General features: G+C 42.1%; 2 protein-coding genes and 1 long non-coding RNA gene across 3 annotated transcripts in view; 2 read left to right on the forward strand and 1 right to left on the reverse strand.

The window, feature by feature from the left end:
• Positions 1 to 12288, forward strand: part of pawr (PRKC, apoptosis, WT1, regulator) — a 62599-nt gene extending 50311 nt beyond the window's left edge. The window contains exons 5-7 of the mRNA XM_056367877.1: positions 3768 to 3879; positions 7197 to 7301; positions 10886 to 12288. Coding sequence (XP_056223852.1) covers positions 3768 to 3879; positions 7197 to 7301; positions 10886 to 10972 — 304 coding nt within the window. The 3' untranslated portion in view covers positions 10973 to 12288. The remainder of the gene's footprint in view (positions 1 to 3767; positions 3880 to 7196; positions 7302 to 10885) is intronic.
• A 3452-nt stretch (positions 12289 to 15740) lies between these two features.
• On the reverse strand, positions 15741 to 18460 carry LOC130163634 (uncharacterized). The gene is made up of 3 exons (XR_008826496.1): positions 18323 to 18460; positions 17747 to 18232; positions 15741 to 17427 (listed from the first exon to the last, which is right to left on the reverse strand). It is a non-coding gene; the product is annotated as an uncharacterized LOC130163634 (long non-coding RNA).
• A 2769-nt stretch (positions 18461 to 21229) lies between these two features.
• The window catches only part of syt1a (synaptotagmin Ia), a 172147-nt gene continuing 171508 nt past the window's right edge, over positions 21230 to 21868 (forward strand). The window contains exon 1 of the mRNA XM_056367176.1: positions 21230 to 21296. The gene's annotated coding sequence lies outside the window, so the exon portion shown is untranslated. The remainder of the gene's footprint in view (positions 21297 to 21868) is intronic.

Consider the following 21868-nt stretch of genomic DNA (forward strand, 5'->3'; position numbering starts at 1 on the left):
GGCCCACTTATAACTGGCATGTGTAACGCCAACACTGTGTAAGCTTAGAAAAAAAAGGTAAAAGCTGGTATTTTTGTCTGTATGAGTTATGGTCTGTTTGTCTCTCATCTTCCCTCCTGTAGTTTCCTCTTTGCTCTGACTTTAAAGCCACAGACGCAGCTGAAGAGCCACATTAAAACAATAAGACAAAAACACAGTGTGAAACAGTGGAGGAGTGTTGTCTAGCAGCATATCTGGGAAATTACAAAAACTCTAGTGCACTTGTGTCTTCCTCCACAATCCTCAACATGTTTTTATTGAGTAAATTCAGTATTATTTTTATCACGTATGTTCTCCAGTGAGAAGACCTGAGGCTACACATCATAACAATGTTTACATTATGTACCGCATTACTACATCTTTCACCAGGAACTCTCCACACCTACAACATGTGAGCGTCCTACATATCCCACTATCGTGACACGTCTCAAACATTGTCTGAAGTCAAACCAGATGTGGTCACTTTCAGCATGTTGCATAATGTATTAGTCATTTCTACGGATGTAAACAAATAAGATTGAGCCAACAGTACATTCGCACGCCTCACTTTGAAAGTTTAATCTATATAGAGTTTGTTAAAACATAAACACATCCTGCAGGCTGAGGCCCGCACACCTGCTGTTAATGCTAGATGGATAGTTCAGGTTATAGCACCTCTACCTGTTTGGAAATCTCAGCATCCATTGAGATTAAAAAAAACAAGAAAAAAGGAGTGACCTGCATTGATCAGCTCCCCCTGAAAGCCCCCACCCATAAATCATAGTCATTTTGTGCAAAGGGACAGAGATATCACTGATCAAATCTTTAAACCACCGGCTCAAAATGCCAGTGAACGGAGTGTGTCTTGATGTTTTCTTTGTTCGGAGGAATGGCATGTGTCAGAGCTCGGCGGGGTGGTAATCAGATGGATGAGTACTGTGTGTTATTGTTCCCAGTGTAGTTTTGGCTTATTCCACATTGACACTCCAGTTTCTGAGAGATGTTGTTAAACCTGCGCCTGCTGCTGTTATTGGCTCTTCTGTCTGTGCTCTCTCCTTCCCACCTGCTGCGGCTCCCAAGTGTGTGTGATTGGCTCAGCCTCTCTCTCCCCCAGACCTCATCCTGCGGGGTGCTAATGGGCCGCGGTGTGATATTTAGTATCCAGGCCATGGATGTTTAGGCTTGGCTTCGTCACCTGCTGAGCACCCCAGAGTACCTGTGTGTGTGTGTGTGTGTGTGTGTGTGTGTGTGTGTGTGTGTGTGTGTGTGTGTGTGTGTGTGTGTGTGTGTGTTTGGGTGCAACAATGGAGATATATCTCGAAACAAGATGGCATGCGTGGATGCAGACACACACAGCACACAGGGCGTGTCATTGATTTTTTACTGGCTCTTTTTACAGCAACATCGTGGAAGGATGTATTAGAAGTCACATTTTGTAATGTATATGTGTGTGTGTGTGTGTGTGTGTGTGCGCGCATGCACAACCATTTTGCATGTGTGCTTGTGTGTGTGCTGACAAAGTGAGAGTAGCCTTGAAGAGTCACAACGAGGGAGACAAATGAAACGCACTTTATCTCTGTGTAGGCGAGCACCAAGGAGAGCGCTTCAAGGACTCCCTCTTGATCAAAAGCGATGTCCGCTGCCGCGTTCGGCTCTCTGTAAGAATGAGAGAAAATAAGCTGTTGGTTCTGTAAATGTCAAGGTACAGAAAAACACTGCCTCTGCATGTGTATGAGAAATGGCACAGTGGCGTCAACAGAGAGAAGAGCCTGGATTGAGTTAAAGAGATAGAGATGTAAGAACTTTAATCATGTGTTTACATGAGTTTGTCCTCATTCCTGAATCTTTGCACTGTTTAAGGTCAGGCTAATTAGGGTTGAGTGAAAATGAAAAAGCAGATTTTAATAAATTTGGTATTTGAAAAACATAAATGAGGAGTCACAGGGAATACTGAACAAAACCACCCATCCAATACTAACTAAGATTTACTTTGCACGTACAGTTTAGGGAATTTCCCACCTCAGTCGTGCTTCAAATTCTCCTTCACCAGGTTCATTCTGTAGAGTTTTAACTGGAGTGTGATAATATCTATGTATTATCTTAGACTGCTTAAACTTTCTTTGCTCCCTTCACATATTTATTTACAACATTCTTCCAAGTTCTTCAACCATTTACCATGTTCAAATTGATTTTCCAGATCTCTCTAACACAGTACTTCACATTAGATTTATTACGTAACGAAGTTGTGTGGAGTTTCCGCAGCAGCTCCATGTTGTCTGCAGCAGTACTGAACATAGATGCTGCACAATTTAGTGTTTGTAAATATTTCCAGAAATATTCCTTCCTCTTAAAACCAAATTGTTCAATAAAATCTCCAAAGGGCATAAACAGTTTTTTCCCTTTTAAACCCCTGAAAACCAGTGAGATGAGCACAGAGAAGCAATGTCTCAGTCAGAATTACTAAAGCTGTTTTACCTTTGACAGAAAATACTGTGTTCATGTAGGATGTGATCTGTCACAGTAAGAAGTTAATTGCAAAAATACATTTTCAGAGCCTCTTTATTTTCTAGGTATTAAAATTAACTATTTTAGCCAAGAAAGACATTCTCATCTGGTTATTTAATCAGACTGTCCTAGCAGTTAGGAAGGACACCTACTGTCCTCGTGTTCAGCTGGGGACCTTTGTTGCATCGCCTCTGTTTCCCCATGTTTCCTGTCACTCTACACTTTCAGCTATCCAATAAAAAGCTATAAGAACGCCAAAATAAAGCAATTTTCTGTGTTGTGACAGCTCATATTCATATTGCCCACTACTGCCTCTCCAATCACGGAGTTAAAAGTACTTTGTAAAGTGGTCTAATAATGGGAACATCATATTTGGCAGATCCTGAAAGGAGTGCAGATGGTACAAAGGAGAGTTATATTTGTCCTTTGTCTCGCCAGCAGCTCTCCTGTCTGTTTCAGATGCATAAAAATGCTGACAGCCTCCTTCAGACAATTCAGTGAAGCCTGCAGCCTCTTCTTCCCTCCCCCAAAAAAAAAATTTGATTCCCTTGGAGATTTCATAAACCTGGCACAGTCTGTTCTGTTGTAGTCGCAGTGGTACAGAGCCAGCAGCTCATTCCAAGTTTCCACATCAATAATTATTGAAATAAGATCAGTAAGAAAATAAACTGCACATGACTATTCCTTCCCAGCTGCCCCAGAATCCGTCTCTAAGCGGCGACGACGTGAAAAGGAGATAAGGTTAGTGTTCTGCTCGAGCTGCGTACAAAAACCTTTAAAACCATTTTCCCCACCAGCCTGAGAATAGTGACACACAAGTAGCCGCTGCCATCCCAGAGCCTGTTTCAAGTTGTACAGTGTTAATGGTTTCTTAATCAGAATCTTTTATTTTTTATTTTTTATTTTTTATTTTTTCTGGTACCAAACTCTCTCTGGCCTTTTCTCGGTTAATGGAATAAAAGGCAGAGGGCTGTTAATAATGCATGCCTAATTGAAAGGTAAAGCATGCCGACAATATTCCCACCTGTTCTTTTGATGATGGATGTGTCTCCCCCCCGCCCCCACCCACCTACCCACCCATCCATTGAAGTTTTAATAATGTCTGTATGATTTGTACCTTCAAACAGCCTCAGAGTGAACACAGCACAGGACACACAGGAAGTCGAATGTCACCGCGACTCTGACAAGTTTAAAGTAAGTTTTCTGGTTGTAAAAAGTGGTGCGTTTGTGTGTGTTTGTTACAGCTCTGCAGGACCGGGGGGGTCCGAGGAGGAGGTGGGTGGGAACAGCAGGCAACGACACAACCGCCACGGCAGAGATGGAGGTCTGGAGAAAAGGATGGAGGAGCTGGAGAAGGTAACGGCTACTTCTAGTCCAGAACCAGAAGGCAGTTAGCTTAGCATACCGTCACCTTTAAGGCTCAAGTGTTAGTGTATCTTGCTTGTTTAATTCATGCTCATAGAACAATGTAAAAACAACAAGATGAGCTTTAACCAGCGGTGAGATATAATGTTTTTCTTTCTGAGCATTAGAGGTGCTAGTGGGCGTATATTTATTTATTCTGAGCCGGGCTAACTGTTTCCCCTAGCGCCTGTATTTCTGCTAAGCTAAGTTAATTGCCTCTTGGTTACAGCTCCATACTTCACACAAAGGCACCAGAGTAGTATTGATCTTCTCCTCTAACTCTCAGCAAGACAGTGGGGGATTTCCCAAAATGTCAAACTATAAGGTTAAGGTTCAGCTTTAAAACATACATACATTTCCATTGTTGCTGATATAAAAAAAATAAATAAATAAAAAAAAAAGGTGAGTAGACACAGACATCTGCTCTGAGACTGGAGAGGTTCCTGTCGGTGTCCAGATGAGTCAGAATACACATGTTGGCAGGTTTCATCACCTCCCTGCTGTGGAAAGGTCAGAGCCTGTTGTTGTTGAAAGTGCGACAGCATACGGAGCGAGACTCTCGAGTCTTAATGGAACATCTTGCCGACTGCGTCACTCTGGCCAGTGGAGTTTAGTTATTTATATCAGCGGTTATTCTTCCTGCTGCTTCTTTTAATCAGGTTTGTAACTACAATGAAATCAGGACCAAGTCGAGTCTAATTCAAACTTTAAAAATTTAAGGATGTAGACTAAATATCAGTCAGCCTTAAGAAACAATAGTGACAATATCCCCTCAGCGTCCTCAGCGGTAGCTGCTGCCCACACTTGAACCAAAACACAGGGGATTTCTTCTTCTATCTTGTGGCTTTTACTCATCTTCCAGCTACACCCTGGAAACAGGAAGTGAATTCTGATGAAGCATCAGTCAGAAGGAGCAAATCCCAAACTCTTGTTTTTTTTCTTCTTCTACTTCCCTCAGTGTAACTGAAGTTAAATTGACCTCCCTGTGAAATGTAAAAGTCACAGAGGAAAGATGATCTTTTGGATTGGAATCTGCTATCACCACCAAATCCTATCAACTTTTCAATACACTCTGAGCTCTTCAAGGGTCCGTATAAAACTCCTTTAGCCAACTATAAGGCACTTTGTTCAGGCGATCTTCCACTTTTAGTCCCTTGAGCGGCAGCGAGGGCTCTGATTTTTCTGGCTGGAAACCGCGGCTCAGCACTGGCAGAAATTCTCCTGTGTTGTTGAAGAGATGACCTTTTACAGTGCAGATATGTCTTTTCCTCCTACACCAACCCCCATCAGACACCGAGCCACTCACTGCTGCCACTGCACAAACTCAACTCGGAATCAAATGTCACACAGGTGGCTTTAGGGGGGGAAAAAAAGGCTTTTTAAAGTAAGAGTCGCTGTGACCTCGATGACTTCAGTGAGTGGTTGTTTATCTGGGTCAAATGACCAGAAACACTTAAGAAATCATATTTCACACAACTTATTTTTGTCCACATTGTTTACTTCACTTCCATATAGGGGGAGGTGTGTACGACAGGTCTGGCAGGTAAATCTCTTGAGACTCCAGGCAGCACCTTTAGGTCCCCAGAATACAAAACTGATATATATATGTTTGATCATGCTGCGTGTCGACCCTCTCTCTCTCTCCCCTAACCTTCCTGTCTCTCACTTTCCCTATCGTAAACAAAGGCAAAAACACCCCAAAAATCTCACAGAAATGCCTTTTCTCCAAAGCCAAGTAATATCTCAAACAAGAAAAAGAGAAACGCTTATGGAGATTTAACCTGTATTAATGTATTGGTTTTCACTGTGTTTGTTCAGGTGTCTTTGGGATGAGATTCTATAAGACTTCAAAGAAGCACCTTTTAAAAAAAAAAAAAAACCATTATGAATAGTGGTGTAACACTGGTGAGAATATCTTTGTTGGCTATATCATGCTTTGTGCCTTCGACTGTACCTGCCCAGTTCGTTTCTATGGAAACAATTTCATGTTTATCAGCTACAGAAAGAAGAAATTTGAAGTCTGATCTTCATTCATCAGAAACAAACAGCAGCTTCTGTGCTAATAACATACGCACATGATTTCTGTCTCTCACAGGTGGGAACAACATTCATTTGTTTCAGTGTAGTTTTATAGGAGGGAGGAACTTTTTGTCCTTTAACCAAGTGCCATTGAAAAGAAATACAAAAGCACTATATAAGAACAACTTTTAATACATTGTTGACTGACAGTCTGTATGGATTTGTTATTGCAGAATATGTTGAGTTTTGGAAATAGAAAATCACAAACTCAATTTAAACTGTCACGTCACAAAAAGTGATTGTTTTTTTTATTGACTGAGTCGGTTAAAAACAGATGTTCATGAAAGGAAAATGTGTTTTCAATAAAGTCGTCTCTTTCAAGCTGAAACTGTTGAATTCGGCTGTTTGCTCTTGTAGTTTTGGCTTCACAACAGTTAAGACGAATTCACTTAAAATTCACCTGAAACAGGCCGTTAGCATATGAAATGTTTAGAGCTTTTCTTCTTTTAGCTTCTCTTTCTTTTTCTTCTTTGTGGCCGACAGACCGACATTCAACCTTTTTCCATTTCGGCCACTTGTCAGAGGGGAGTATACTGTCTAATCTTTCCGGCATAGTCTATTCTTCCCGGTGGGATGTACCTCCATGGTCAGGTGTTGAATTTGAGGAGAGACTCCTTTTTGTAGAATTCGTTCCTCTCTGTGACAGCAGGCTTTTTGTGCTGCCTTTGAGTCTGGCCTTTCAGAAAACATGTATAACACTTACCTTCAGATGATGTCAGGTGACGCTTTGTAGAGAGCTAGCCTTTACCCCGTCATCAAGGGTGAACAGCAGCTGTGAAGAGAACGACCAAACCAGGTGTAGGGTTTGAACATAGATCAACAGGTAAATCAAGAGCTTCGTTTTCATGCTCCGCTTCCTCTTCACCACAACAGTCTGACGCCCAAGGTGCATGGACTTTGCTGCAGGCAGCAGACGACCCGTTCTGACTCCAACCCCCAAACGTATTTCATCTTTTCCAAAAGTTAATTTTGAGTTTTGGTTTCAGGCAGAAATGCTCCAGTGCACGTGTTTTGGATCCGACAATTATCATTTCTCACAAACTTGAAGTTATTACAGGGCAGTTTTTAGTCCCATTGCAACATGTATGAACCTCCATACAAATTTCATGCCCCATTTTCCTCTGGTAAAACGATCTACTGTGTTGTTCATGTAATCGAGTCGGTAATTGTGTGTGTGTGTGTGGTTGTAGGAGTTGGCCAGAGAGCGTCAGGAGAACGCCAGGTTGCTGAAGGCCCATCAGGACAAAGACGACCTCATCGGGAAGCTGAAGGAGGAAATTGACTTGCTGAACAGAGTGAGTCCAGCCTACGAAACGTTCTGCTCTGATGTCTGATATTTTGAGCGATCCTTTGTGTTTTCATGTGTGGGCGGCTCGTGGGGGCTGGAAATCATCATTTGGCATTTTACTGGAGTTGTGTATAATAGCTCTGTGTTTCTCTACAGTGTTTTTTCTTGCAGTCCATTAGGATTTGGGCATCAACAAACCTTTATTTTTGGATCTACACACATATTAATGATATATGTTTTGCTCACAGGCACAGTAAGTGCAGTTTGCATTTTAAACACTATACAAAAACTCACCAGAGGTTTGGTGACATTTGAGCCTCAAAAGTTAGCGGTCAGTGTAGAAGGTGACATTTATTTCGTATTGATTTACCCACCAAAAACAAATTCGCTGCCTGGTGGATAAGAACGTGATTGTATGTCTCAAGCAAAGCGAGAAAGATTAGTTTTGAGTTTTTGTCAGGTTAAATTTCAGGGTATTTTCAGAACTGCACTGCTGTTGTGCTCCTCATCCGAGAGGGTTTGGACAAATAGTTTTATACAATAAAGCAAAAAACAAACAGACCAGTAAGAGAAATGAATTGTGCAGTGGCAGCTGAAAGCACCAGACGTACTGTAGTCTTCAACTTTTAAACACCAAGTTTCTTCCTTTTTAGATATTCGGAGCATCTCAGAAAGGTTAAACCTCTCACTCCGTGTTCTGATTTAAAGAAGGAAGAACGGAGACTGAGCTCAAGTTAACGCTCGGAGTTCAAAATACCTCCAATTAAAACTTTGCAGTTGAATTTTAACATTATATAATTACTGTGTCATTTCACATTCAGTAAAGCAGAGCCACAGGTCAAACTAAACGATCACCAAATTACAGCCCTGCCATCCTCAGCCAATCAGTGTGGTATTGTCAGGATGACGCGCTTTAGTTCACTGGTCACCCCTGGACGGAGTTTGTTGATTACAGCTTGATCTTTTATAATTGAATTAATCCACAATCAGCTGACATTTTTCTCCAGCTGTGGACTGATATGTTTCACCATTGTACTCCAAAGGTCGTACTCGAATGTTTCCTCTGTTTCCACACTCCCGTTGTTATTATACAGTTATTTATTATGACTGAGTTTTCAGTCTGTAAGCTGTAACATGATTGGTGGAGTTCCCCCTCGTGTAAATGGGCAGAACAGTTGATGCAGTGTTGATCAAGTCTTGTGCTGCTGCTAAAGGTCATGTTTGTTCTCTACCTGTTTTCCTCTCAACAGTTTACCAGTAATTTATTCACCTTCTATCTATTCAACTGTAATCCAGGTATTTACAGTCTGAACTTGTGATGCAAGTACGTCTCATAAATTTTACTGTTCAAATGACAAATCCCCATGAACTTTTCCAGTGAGAAAACTCTCCAAACTCTAAACCAGCTGAGAATAGAATGTAGTGAGGAATTGGGACAGAGATATTGTTATTTTTGCTGCTTCCTGCTGATGCCACAATGCTTGTGGACACTTGTCATGGAGCGCTTGCAGGGTCAAAGTTCAGTTTAGTCAAACTACTCGAGTGATGAGAAGCTGCCTCTCTTTATAATTATCATCAGAGTGTTTTACACTGACATGAACCCACTGGCAGGGGTCGTGTGTGTTTTTAAGTTTGGTTTGGCCTCACTGCTCTGGGTCCTGTTTCCTCCTCACACTGCGGTCAGGGTTGAGGGGTCAGGGGACTCTCAGGTTAGCTGATGTCTCTTTATATTGAGCAGCTGGAGTGAAACCTTCCCGAACCCTCTGAACCCTCATCTCCCTTTCACCCCGGACTGTCAACAATCCCTCAACTCGCAGCCATCGCCTGTGTTTTCTGGGTCACCGAGACTAGTGGTAAAATACATCTCTCTGCTTTTTTGGCATCTCTGAGCGCGGCGGGTGGGAGTAGCTCTGAAAGACTCTGATGTCTCAAATATTCAGACTGAGAAAACAAATCTTAGCTCTCCCCTACAGAGCCAATCAAATCTAAACAAGCACTCAGGCTCTGCGGTCAGTGATGTGTACATTTTCATCGAAAAGTCAAATGAATGTTGCTTGTTTATTATCTGGACCCTTTCATCATTATGATACACGCTCCACGACCCATCTGCAAACACGAAGAGTGCAATATTGCAGCGGGCTCCCTGCTGATAGCATCACATGGACAGGAAGCTGGTCATAAGAGAACGGCTCTGTGTCAGGACGGTCGACATGCTGATAGCCATCTGAAATGTCTCTGAGAGAGGCTTCCACGAGGCCTGATGGGAAAGCGGGAGATAACAGCTGATCCAGTCTCGCGTCACTGCAAAGGATGATTGAACCCTCAGTAACTGTAGAAGTTTATTTGCTAGAGAAAGAAAAGATAAAGCTCAACTCCTGGACCTGAATCTCTCTCTTCTCTTTGAAGAGAGGAATCCTAAAGAGGTCAGATCCACGACAACACGTGGAGCTGTGTCCTCCACGCCGATGAGGTCTTCCAGCTGATGATACAGCAAGTTGTAGATTTTGCATTTTGAAAGGTTAAATTATTTTTTTTTAATGTTGATATAGTGAATTCATTAGCAGGCACAACATTAAGTTGCCACCAGGCAAATATAAGGCCAGTATTCACTTTCTTTGAGCTCTGGTCGTGGTCCCCACCTACTCCTGAGGGAAATATGTGACTCTGTGGCTGCCACACACTCCGCCATGTTCAGCAGACACTAACTGTGTCTGTCTGCAGACCCCAACAAAGCAAATGTGGCACAAAGAGTATGTTTGTGTGGGACAATGTGGGACACATCACCAATGCTGAGCTGCACAGCGTGGTGAACAATAGTTATTCTAGCTGCTGTTAGCCTTTCTGTCTGGAAATCATCTTTGGGTTACAATAGGAACGCAGCCAGAGATCGGCACATCTCTGCAGCTGTATTTTCCCTCCATCATAACCTGCTGAAATCTGCAAAGCTGGGGACTTTGCAGTGACTCACAATTTTCCCCCTTTGGGTGCAGCATAAGCAGCAAAGACGGCGACACGTTAACCTTGACCCACGTGTGCACAGCGTGACATCACAGCCCCAGAGTGACAGTGGTGACAGTCTTCCCCTGTTTTCTTCACAGCCATTCGATGGAAGTCAGATTTGTCCTGCAGTTTTGACTTTTGAAAACTAAAGCTAACTAAGGTCAGTCTGTGTGATCTGAAACAGTCATTCTTATCAATCCTAGAAACTCGTGACCTCTTTAGTTTGACTCTCCTCAGTGCGATGAGGTTTATTCCCAGCACTCATGCGATCATGACCAGTGATGGAAGAAACCGAAAAATGAGGGGAACAACTTGGATGAGACGGCGCCGTGGCAACTAAGAGCCTCTCTCATTTGCAACTAATTGAAGCTGTTAATGCCTAATTTGTTGCTATCAAGGCAGCCTGGCTAGAAGGGGGAAACCTGGCAGCAAGTAATGCACACTTTACAGCCTGACCAGACCTCTCAAAGGTATAGAAGAACCGTCATGAATATTCATGTGGATCAGTGTGTCCAGAGAGTGATAACCACCCAGATGTGTGTGTGTGTGTGTGTGTGTGTGTGTGTGTGTGTGTGTGTGTGTGTTTTTCAGGACCTGGATGACATTGAAGACGAGAATGAGCAACTCAAACAGGAGAACAAGACTCTGCTGAAGGTGGTGGGTCAGCTGACAAGGTAGAACCGCTCTGCACAGCCCGGACCCGCCGCAAACAACCCAGCAGCCCCCCCCTGTTCTCTCCCCTCCTCCTGCCCTGGGTCAAGTCCACCACCGCGGCCTTTTCTTCTGTTTGATTCTGTGTGTTACAGCTGAAACTGTAAAGTAGTCGTTCTCCGAGCCTCACAGCCTTAAAATACATCCCCGAGGTGAAAGCTGAGTGAACAAGGGGCTAACGTTGTCCTGTCCTGACAGTCGCCTGTCATCGTATACATATTTAATGTAAATGTATTGTATATAGGCCATTTAGATCTGTTCATTATATTGATTTTTAATAAGGTCTTAAAAAGCAAAACTAAAATGAATGTATGTGCTGCAAAAACAAGTGCACACAAAGTCTTTTCACACACACAAAAAGTGCACACACCCAGTCATCCAGGTCGAATTAATGACATCTCCAGTGTTGCAGTGTTTGAGTTGTATCTGATGCCAGTGCAGAGCTGCTGTTTAGTAACACTTGGACCAAATTCAACAGAATTACTGCTACAGTACCATCAGCCAAAGTGAGCATAGTGCCTTGCAATGCATGTGAGATTTTTAAACTAGGTGCTTTTTTTTTTTTTTAATTAGTGCCAGATTTACCTTCTTCCCATAATTCCTTGGTACATTTGAATCCCACTGGGGCGTCAACAAACCTGAATAAAGAAAATCATATTTTAAATATTTCCAATTTAAATGATAAAGTTGGCACCAGCAAGACTTTATATCACTTATACGCTTTATGCATCTTAATGTTAGCATCTGAATATTATACCCGTCAGTGATGAAATGTTTTAGGGTGAAACCCATGTCTAGTTTATATGTGGATTCTTTAAAAAAAAAAAAAAAAAAAAAAAAAAGCGATTTTGCTCTTGTTTACAGGTTATGGCAATATTTGATAGTTTAGCTGCTCTGTTTATGGCATCTAAGATGTGTGGAGTGAGCTACAGTGCATTTTCTTTTTTTGTATGATAACCAAATGAACTGAAGGAACATACTATTTGAAATGCATCTCTTTTGTTTACTCAAGGGAACAGGTTTGGCTGGTAGAGGCATTTTACTTCCTGTATTTAGATGATTTTATTCCAGCTGTTCAGCGAGCTGCTGCACCGCGGCAAATAATCTGTAGGTTTTAGACCGTCGATAGAGAGCTCGGCTTCCACATACACTCACATGTTTTGAGGGGTAAAGATCATCGCCCTTTGCAGACGGAACATCACAGACCCATCTCTCTTCCCATTACATTATGCATGTACAGAGGATTAAGTCATTTAATAAAAGTTTGATTATCTCTCTCCTCAGTCGACTCGCTTGTGTTCATTAAGACTAATTTGATGTGATGATACCATGCCACTGAGTCAGTAATGCAATGTGACGGAGGGGTTCGGTTCCTCCGCCTATCTCGCAACACACACACACACACACACACATTCATGATGATTCAACGTGCCAATCACAAACCTGCCTGCGACTGGGACATGAAACCTCCCTTCACCTTACAGAACCTCTATTATTCTATTGAAACGCATTAATTCCCTCACCTAGAGACAGAGTGAGCAGGGAAGCATCTATGTAAGAACCATATCACGACTAATGTCAACTAAATTTCCAGATAACGGCCTGTTTCAGTTGATCGAAGTGCCGGAGGCTCCCTCCATAATCCCTATTAGCATTTTTATGGAGAGTTGTAGGGTTTGTCATTTGGAATAGTCACAGAGGGCGAGGACAATTCAAACCTGCCTCTGCTAAAGGGCAGAAAATAATAGAATCCTTTTAGGCTCATCGTCACTCAGTGAATTATAGTTTGGACCGCATGTGAATATTACAACAGTCTTTGTAAAGGTTTTAGTTTTCAAGCTTTGCAACAAATTTTCATTACGTCCGCAACCTTTCGAGACAAATGCCAGGCCGTGTTGTTGTCATGTTGTGTGGCGTTAACAGTATTAAATGTCGCGTTAGGTGGTTGTATCATCATTAAACAGACATTCGAGAGGTTAACTACCCAAAAGAGAGATATCTACTTTCTATAATTAGAAAGTTAAAGTCAAAGTCGCAACCTGGAGCGAGGGATTTACATTCTACACAACAGTCTCTTTGAAGCTGACTAGTTTCGAGGGCTGTACAAATAAACAGATGAATTATTTAGTAATCCTCCACCAGAGTTTGTTGCTTTGAAATGCTCTTTCAAATTTGAGCCGTGAAAATAAAATTAATGTTTTATTTTACGGGGATATAATTTCATATTAATTTCCCAAGAGCTTTCCTGAAAAGAACTATTTAATCTAGTAGCACAGTAATTAGTTTTCTTTAGTTTTTAGGTTTAGTTAAATGAGTTAAATACAGTCCTAATAATTCAAACATTTCAGAGACTTTTCTGCTCTGTGTTTCGGGTAGTGGTGGAACCTCAGTACTCTTAAATCATGGCTACAAATTGTTGAAAATTACAACTTTATGAGAACCAAATGCTGCTTTCATGAATCCTTCTTAGTTGTTTATTGCCTGAGCACATCCAGGCTCCTGATTAGTATCATATCCTGTACAGAGGATGTGTTGATGTCACTTTTTGATGCAGCACAGCCCCTGTTATGGCTACAGTGTATGATGAGAACAGCAATACTGGATGCAATAAATTGTTATAAACCAGTAAGATTAAAAAATCATATACTGCATGAGAAAGCAGCTGGATTGTGTGTGTCATGACAAATCGCAGTGATAAATTTTCTTTCTTTCTAAATCTATTTTCTGCTGTTTGTTACAAATTTTTCTCCATGTGAAAACACCCAGACAGTTATCCTGATGTTTATCTTTAAAAGAGAATAAGTTTATTAGCTGCGATCAGCCTGTGTGAGAGCTGTCACCATCTTCTTGCATTCACTTTCAAATAACAACAGTAATTGCTGTATCATTGCTTACAGCGATGTGCATGTGTCCAGGCTGGTTTGTTTGTGTGTGTAGCTGTGAATAGACGTAACCCCTTCCACAAAGCGCCTCAGATCCTGAGAGGCTGATAGTCAGCACAGAGATGAGAAGCCAGCCTTATCTTGTTTCTTGAGGAAAAACCGGCCATATTTCATTATCGGTTTGGTTTCATGCTCTTGGTTCTGGAGTTCTCCTCAATCTCCGGGGTCCCTGGTGCGAGGAAGCACTCATCCACACAGAAGGATGGCAGGGGTCAGGATGCCAGAAAGAGTGAGAACGGATCGGGGGAGAATGATACTGGACATATTTGTGCAATTTCCTCTGCCTATTCCTTCTGGTCTCCTTTATCACAGCGGCCCATTCTCTCAACCAGCAGTCTGAAAATGACTTGTGCTAACCCGTGCACCTTTTATACCTCGTTATCTCAAAGCTAAGGGATATCTGCGGTGACACTTTAAAGCCAGTATTCAAATTGAGGTGTCCTTGATGATGGGAAATTATTGCATTCAGACCTTCTGGCCTAACCTAATGTCACACTGTTCTTCCAGCAGAAAGCGCAATCTCTCTTTCAAGCCGGTGAGACTTCTCTGTGGCGCCGCCATGAAAGTGCTTTGTGAAGGCACGCTGCGTGGCCAGTCATTCTCTGAAGACAAGCTGGAGCTGGACAAACGCCTCGCATGCACTTCCCTCAACACCTGGACCACATGTGGAGCTGCCCTTTGTTGAAAAGCCAGGTAAAAGCCAATTGGATACTAACATGGTGCACAAACAGCGAGGAATCAACTAATGATAGTCCAAACGCGTGACATTTACCAAATGGCATGATTTAACTCGTTTGGCTCAGAGTCATGGCAAAGGTTCCAATGGAAATATTAAAATGAAGGTTTTTTTCTTTTTTTCTTTTGTATTATTAAAAAGATGCAGAGCAAGATAATGAAACAGCATTATCGAAACGTCCAAAAATTCTAAATAATTTATCATAATAATGCCAATAGATGTTAAATTATAATAACATGCTAATAATCGCTATATTATTAACCAGGAGCTAATAGATTAAAAGGCTATAGAGGAGCTTTTTATACATTTTGACAAGTAATCACTACTTTGTCCAGCAGCCATTACATTATCAGCTGCTATAAAGCATATCCGCACATTTTCTACCCATTACATCTGGCCCATTCTATCACCACAGCTGTCACCTAAATCACTCTCCCGCCAAAAATGACTCCTGTCTGGCCGTCCACCACCACTCATAACCCATTATCCTAAAAAAAGAGATCTATTAGAGATGGCATTCTGCTCTGTCCTTTGGCCTGTTGGTTTTTGTCTCAACTGTTTTCACCTCAAGTAACTTTTTTTCCTCTCTGGACTCAGTCCGGCCCATTGTGTGGAGTGGATTTCTGTCCATTTGGCTTCAATAATGTGGTTTAATCATTTTAGAGTAGAATAAATTAGAACCTCACTTTCTAAGTCACAGTCAGAAATATTCTGAATGTAATTAGAGTGAGGCTGACTTTGATTTGGACTTCAGTATTCATCAGGATGCTCTGCAGGCTGGAGAATAAACACAGAGCACTCCCAGCTAACAGACTAAGCGGGTGGGCTTGACTTTCCTCTGCATTTGGAATTAACAAAAGACAAACATTTTCTCTTCTAACTTCACCTGAAAGTCTGTCTGAGTGCTGAGGGATGGGGAATAGTATAGTGTTTGGTGGTTAAATCTTATAGGCTGTATGTTGGTGTTAGTTAGTGCAGTATGGTGGATCTCCCTTCCAGACTCAAGTTAATAATCATAGCCAAATTAACTCACTATGGGGATCCAATTAATTTTGATTTAACATAATTTATTAGGAGTTTTATTTTGAAGCATTAATCATATCACCACAAACCAAACCCTACAATGAATAAAGGCTTTTCTGGGCCCCTGAAGGTCAAGGAGGTTGGTTAAGTTCAGCAGTCTGCAAAAAAGTAGTTAATTCATATGGACATGTCCTCTGAATCAGAATGTCAGTGTTGTGACTCACTGAAATGCGATAAAGATGCGAAACAAGTGAATGTCATGCATCAGTCAGTCAGTTTCTCCGCTGTCACTGCAGAGTCATTAAGCCAATTTATTTGCGTAAAGCTGAAGATTTTCAACTTTTGCTCGTGTTGTGAAAATGAGATATGGAGAACTTCACGTCTTCAGTGGGTCCTCGTGGTAAAGAGATATAAATTAATTTACTCTGGGTTTCAGTAGAGGGATTTAGTCTTGTATTATGAGCAAATACAGGATTCTGTTCTAAGCGTATATAATATATATATAATATAATAATTTGACCTTTACATATAATGTGCAAAGAAAAATCTACAGCTTTTTTTTCTAATCAGGGCCCTGTCTGTGAGTCCACGAGGCCCTGAGGCAAACTGTGTACAATTTGCATGAGTTAAGTTTTTCACCTCATTTCCAAAATCTCTCCTGCGAGGGAAATGAAATGCTGCAGAAATCACATCGTCACCTTGAGACTCCGTCCGGCCGAGGCGAACAACAAAACTCTACATGCACGGCTATCTATCTGATTAGCATGGCCTTCATCACATGGACATTTTATTCAGTTAGGGCAAGGTAAACCAAGCACAGCAGCACAGCAGACTTGTTCAATATGTTGCGTGTGCACACACACACACACACACACACACACACACACACTCATACTCACTTACACACACCATACAGAGCAGCAGAGGCAGAGGATGACAGACTTGAGTGGCTTGTTTCTCCACTGGGAATTAAGTCATCTGCTCCCGGCCCTGGGGGTTGCCACGGCAACGGGATACAACATGTGTATCCCAATCAATCTTTAAAAAAAAAAGAAGAAGAAATTGTGTCCTTGTTGTCCACTCAAAACCATCTATGAGACGTGTTCATTGAAAGATACCCCCCCCCTCTCTCCTGCACCCACCCAACCCTATGACAACCACAAACACACACATATAGGATACATATGAAGCCATCACACTGTGCACAAAATGCCAATGTACTTACTGCCAGATAGATGACTAAGCCTTATACTATAAATGTGATGACAAATAGCTGCTCTACATTAACCACCCACGGGCTCCTAATGGCTGCTGGAAACATTATCGGTGCCTTATCTGTAAAATGCACCGGCGCCATTTATTTGAGCTGCACAGTGAGAAACACAAGCCTTGATGTGCTCCGCAAACCAACTCATCCTGAGGAGGATTCCTCCACCATGCCTCACTTCCTGTTCTCCTCCAGTTGGTGGCAGTGTGGAACCCATCAGTGTGACACCGAGAGGCAGCCTATCATGGCTCTGATGTGCTTTTTTTTTTTTTTTTCCAGGCTTATGTGTTCACTGATCCTTGGTGAGTAGCTCTCCAGGTGGAACACCCGTGTCATATAGGCGGAGGTTAGCATGGAAATCCTGCACCAAATCCCTGTGATGGAAGGTGTTATTTCCAATTCTACATGTGGTTTGATGTCATTTATTTTTCATTTGTCACTGCTGATGCATTTCCTGTAAAAAAAAAAAAAAAAAAGTCAATACTGTTACATAACAACCTGTATCCTCATGCTACTGTATGTAAATACTGATGGATTAATGGGGGAACATAACATCCTTTGATCCCGAATGTGCTATTATCCTAATCTCATTTCTGACTGATCTTGTTTATGATAGATTTATTATTGACTATGCTAATCAGGTTGCTCAAAATGCTGTCAGCTCAGTTCAGTTGTTGCTATTTCCATCATTTTTCCCCATTTGCTCATCCATTTTAATAAGCCCAAACCTCCAGAGAGGGAGCATGTGAATTTGAATGTTGTTGATGACTCACAAAGTCCATGCCAAGCAGAATAGGAGGCAGCTCTGGGGAGCATCAGCAACCTCTGAAGGTCACTCTACGCTGTTACCATGACAGCGCCGGCCTCGCTCGGAGAAGTTGTTGCTGTTGTGTTCGTGTTGTTGTTGCGTAGCGCGGTTGAAGAGGGGGGGTACCTGTCTTGGGATGCGTGCGAAAACAACAACTCCTGCTTGGCACCTATGCACACACACACACACACACGCACACACACACACACACACAAACATGTCCGTCTGCCTCCCTCACTCCCTCATCAACACTACCAAGTCAGCAGGGGAGAGGCAGAGGTGCATGTTCAGCCCTGAGCGGAGTCTCATTGTGAGCTTTCCCCTGGGAAGGAAACACAAACACGCACAAGCATCATCAAGCGGCCTGTCAGAGAATCAAAAAAGAATCCCTCTGTTGCATCCTGGGTGTGTGGAAGCCAAAGTGGCCGGAGTTTCACCTCTCCGGGCCATCCTGCAATATGTAAACAGAGTGTGAAAAGACTCTGTGCAGATGGTTTAGACAGACACATGCACTAATCATCCATCTGTCATCTACACTTACTCTGAAAAATGGCTGTCAACTGCTAAATGTACCCGTCTCCGTCCTCTTTGTCCTTCCATTCATCCGTCAGCCATCACCACCCACAGCTACCTGCCCTATATCTATGGAATACGTGCATTGCCAGACGGCTCGCAGGTGGTTGTGAGCTGAGTGGGAGGAGTGCAGAGTTCATCCATATATGCATGGCCATTCCCATGGCAGCTCACCAGGGAGCTGACTTCATAGGAAGCCCTAACAAGGCAATTATCCTTATTAGGTTTCATTCTACTCCAGCACAAGGTGTGCGGCGGTCCTGGAGGGTTTGGACCTTGAATGCCCGGAAACCTCCCCTCAAGACTTGTTGCTCAAAGACTGAACAAGATTAATGTTCATGTGTAAAAGGCCACGTGGGTGGTTGGAGGTGTTATAGCCCATTAACTGCAAATTGCCTGCATTTTACATTACTGCTTGGCATTTTCCAAATTTTTTTTATAATGGTTTTCTACCTGCCAGGCAGCCTCTGGCTTCAGTTCATTTTCCTATGCTGTGAAAATCAACATGGAGAGGCTGGCTTGAGGGAGGTAATCCATCACAATGAAGATTTTGACTCTTCTGAGTTTCCTACCTTCACATGGGAGAGCAGTTTTGAGAAGGCCTGCTTCGGAAAATCATATTTGGTGTCCAAAATTTGACAATCGCCAGCAGTTAACAGTCACTAAAAAGTTCTTGGACACTGGATTAAGTATTATATGCTTCAGAACAAAAACCCTGACGGATTTGAATTAGAAACAAAAGTCAAATAAGGTCAAAAAACAAAAAATTTACCCTGCAAAAAAAACAATTTCTTCCACACTAACTTGATTCGGAGCAGTTTGCGGTCTCTATCAGATTTGACAAAAACAATCTCACCACAAGGTCCATGTAGTAGTTATACTGCATCATCTTCCTATATCAAATCCATTTTTCAACCTGCGACACGTAGGCCTTTTGTGGTTTTAAAAAGCTAAATCTGAGCTCTCTGTGAATCTGCGATGTATAGCACCTACTTGGAACTGAGTGTGGACGCTTCTCACATCACATGAACTCCAACTCTTAAAAGCAAAATAAGCAACAGCAGAAAGACTATTCTTTCCACATTAAGCTGAATGTAACAGTGTTTGTGCTTGACTCCAGTGCTTTGCTGTGATCCTCTTTCCTTTTTCTTATTTTCCGAGTTCTAGTTGCTTCACTGGAGCATTACGACAATGATATTCATGCACAATATGCTGAAAGGGCCACACAGAGCACCATGGGCAGGTGACACATGGCTGAAAAGGTCATTCTCCACGTGGTGCAACCCGTGATCCCACACTAACAGGAGTCATCCACTGGGCGCATGAATGTATAGATCCAGTAAAAGCTGAACCGTACCTGCTTGGTATGAAGAGGCCTTCAGGAAGACGTGAATATTGACCTTTAACACAAAGAAAAGCAAGACAGTCAGCTTAGTACCTCCACCAAACGTCATTATCCTCCTATTATCTGCCTTTCTGTATGACATTCGGCACATTAAGATTGTTTTTCTCAGATATGTGGGTCACCTTGACAGGCTTGTGATGTGCTCTGAATAACCTAGAAATCTGACTGTCACATCAGATGTTAAAATCACTGCCAGTCCACAGGAGATCACTATAACTTTGGAAAAAGGTCATCTTGACTGTGGCTTATGGAGGGAAAGAGACATGGGAGGGAGCAAGAACAGACTGGAACAGCATATTTTGTACTCTAGTTTACATAATGGCTGGCTGTAAGGCGGGTATTGCGGGAAACATTGTGAAACAGCAGCGTTGATGGTTTTGAAACTCCTCTCCAAAGCCATTAGTGATTAGATAAAGAGTGTAGATGGACTTGTAATGATGCTCTCTCACATGTTCTCTCTCTTTATCTCTTGCCTCAGCCAGATGAAAGACTTGTGAGAGCCCCACAGGCACCTTATAGCCACTCCACCACCTGCAATTGCACCTGCCGGCTTTGATCACAGTTTATTGGTAAGAAATATGAACTTGAATGATGTTCGTGCTGAAACAGAGTGAAGCCTGATCTAATTCAGGCACTTGCCAGGTTTGACTGACATCCAATCAGAGTCCCACACCCACCCCATCATCATATAAATGGCACAAATCTTTATATTGGATATCTGATGAGGTTTTCCATTTTGACATCTGAACATGAGTTCCTGGACATGTCTCTGGTCTTTTGTTTTATTAGCTAATTGGGTAAAATCCAAAGCCAAATTTAGTTTATTTTTAAACAGCAAAAGTCTTCACTACATGCAGATGTGATCTTTAACAAGACCTTTCAGAAGATTTTTCACAGAGGTAAATAAATAATATTTTGGAGAGTAAAAATAGTTTCAGTGGGATAAACCGGGTATATACTGGGCCAGAAAAAAACAGACATGTGGCCCAAATATGGGACGGATTTATTTTTGGTCTCTGGGTTTCTAACTGGAAAAGAGGAGGGATATTACTTGTGGACGATACCGCACAAATAATTCAAAGAGTACGCCGAATTGCGTTTTCATCTCCCCAATCAAATAAAAAGAAAACCCGGAAGCACTGCAGCATATATCGAACGCACCCTCCTAATTGGTCAGTCTCGAGCTGTCCCTGTCCCAGCGGCGCGACCGTTGACTTGCAAACTTATGCCGGAAACATTTGTTTAATAAGAAACTACTGTCGCTTATTTTCTGTATAATAAGCGAATTTGACTCGACATGCCGCCTCAGGAGGACTTTCGGGAGGAACCATATTTTTTTTGCTCTCCCTGGTGTTGCTAATGGTTAGCTTCGCCGCTACACTTGTTAGCTGCACCTGTTAGCTGTCTAACAAGCTAACTATACTGTTAGTCAGCCATATTTAGCTGGCAACAGTGCACTTCAACCCGGAAACTGGAGTTGTCCTTGTCTGCTGCTGTAAAGGATTTACAAAGATGCCAACTGCTTCACAGCACCAAGGTAAGATGACAATTTTCTGCTTGTGCTAACAGAGTTAACTTGAATAGAGTGACTCGATATATTTTCACTCTGTGCTTGGTTGGGTTAATGATATTAAGCATGAGGTTGGCTAAAGTTAGCTTCTGGCTGTGTTCTTGCTCAGGTCCAGTGTGGCTGTCTAAACAAGGTATTTGCATTGAGAAATTACTATTGTGAATGACTTTCTTGTAGTGGCTGAGCTCACATTTCTTCGGCTCCTGATTGATATGTGCATAAAGCTTTGTTGATTTTATTAAGTGGTGAAATATGGACACTGTTGCATTAATATTACTTATCAAAGTTTTGGAAACTGCATTGGTTTTGATTGTGAAGGTTATAGCCTGCCCAGCATGGATTTTTAGCAATAAGTGTTCTAAATTGGTCTCCAGTAGAGGTTAATATTGGTTATTGTCCATGTGTAAAATGTCCAAAATAAATTATGACAACTAGGGAACCATCACGCATCAGGTTCCTCCTACCATAGAGGCTCTATGTGAGCCATTTTCTCACTAATAAAAAATTTCTTTTGGATAAAAAAGTATTGAATTTGTGTG

Source organism: Seriola aureovittata, chromosome 22 (assembly GCF_021018895.1).
Source record: "Seriola aureovittata isolate HTS-2021-v1 ecotype China chromosome 22, ASM2101889v1, whole genome shotgun sequence".
NCBI lineage: Eukaryota > Metazoa > Chordata > Actinopteri > Carangiformes > Carangidae > Seriola > Seriola aureovittata.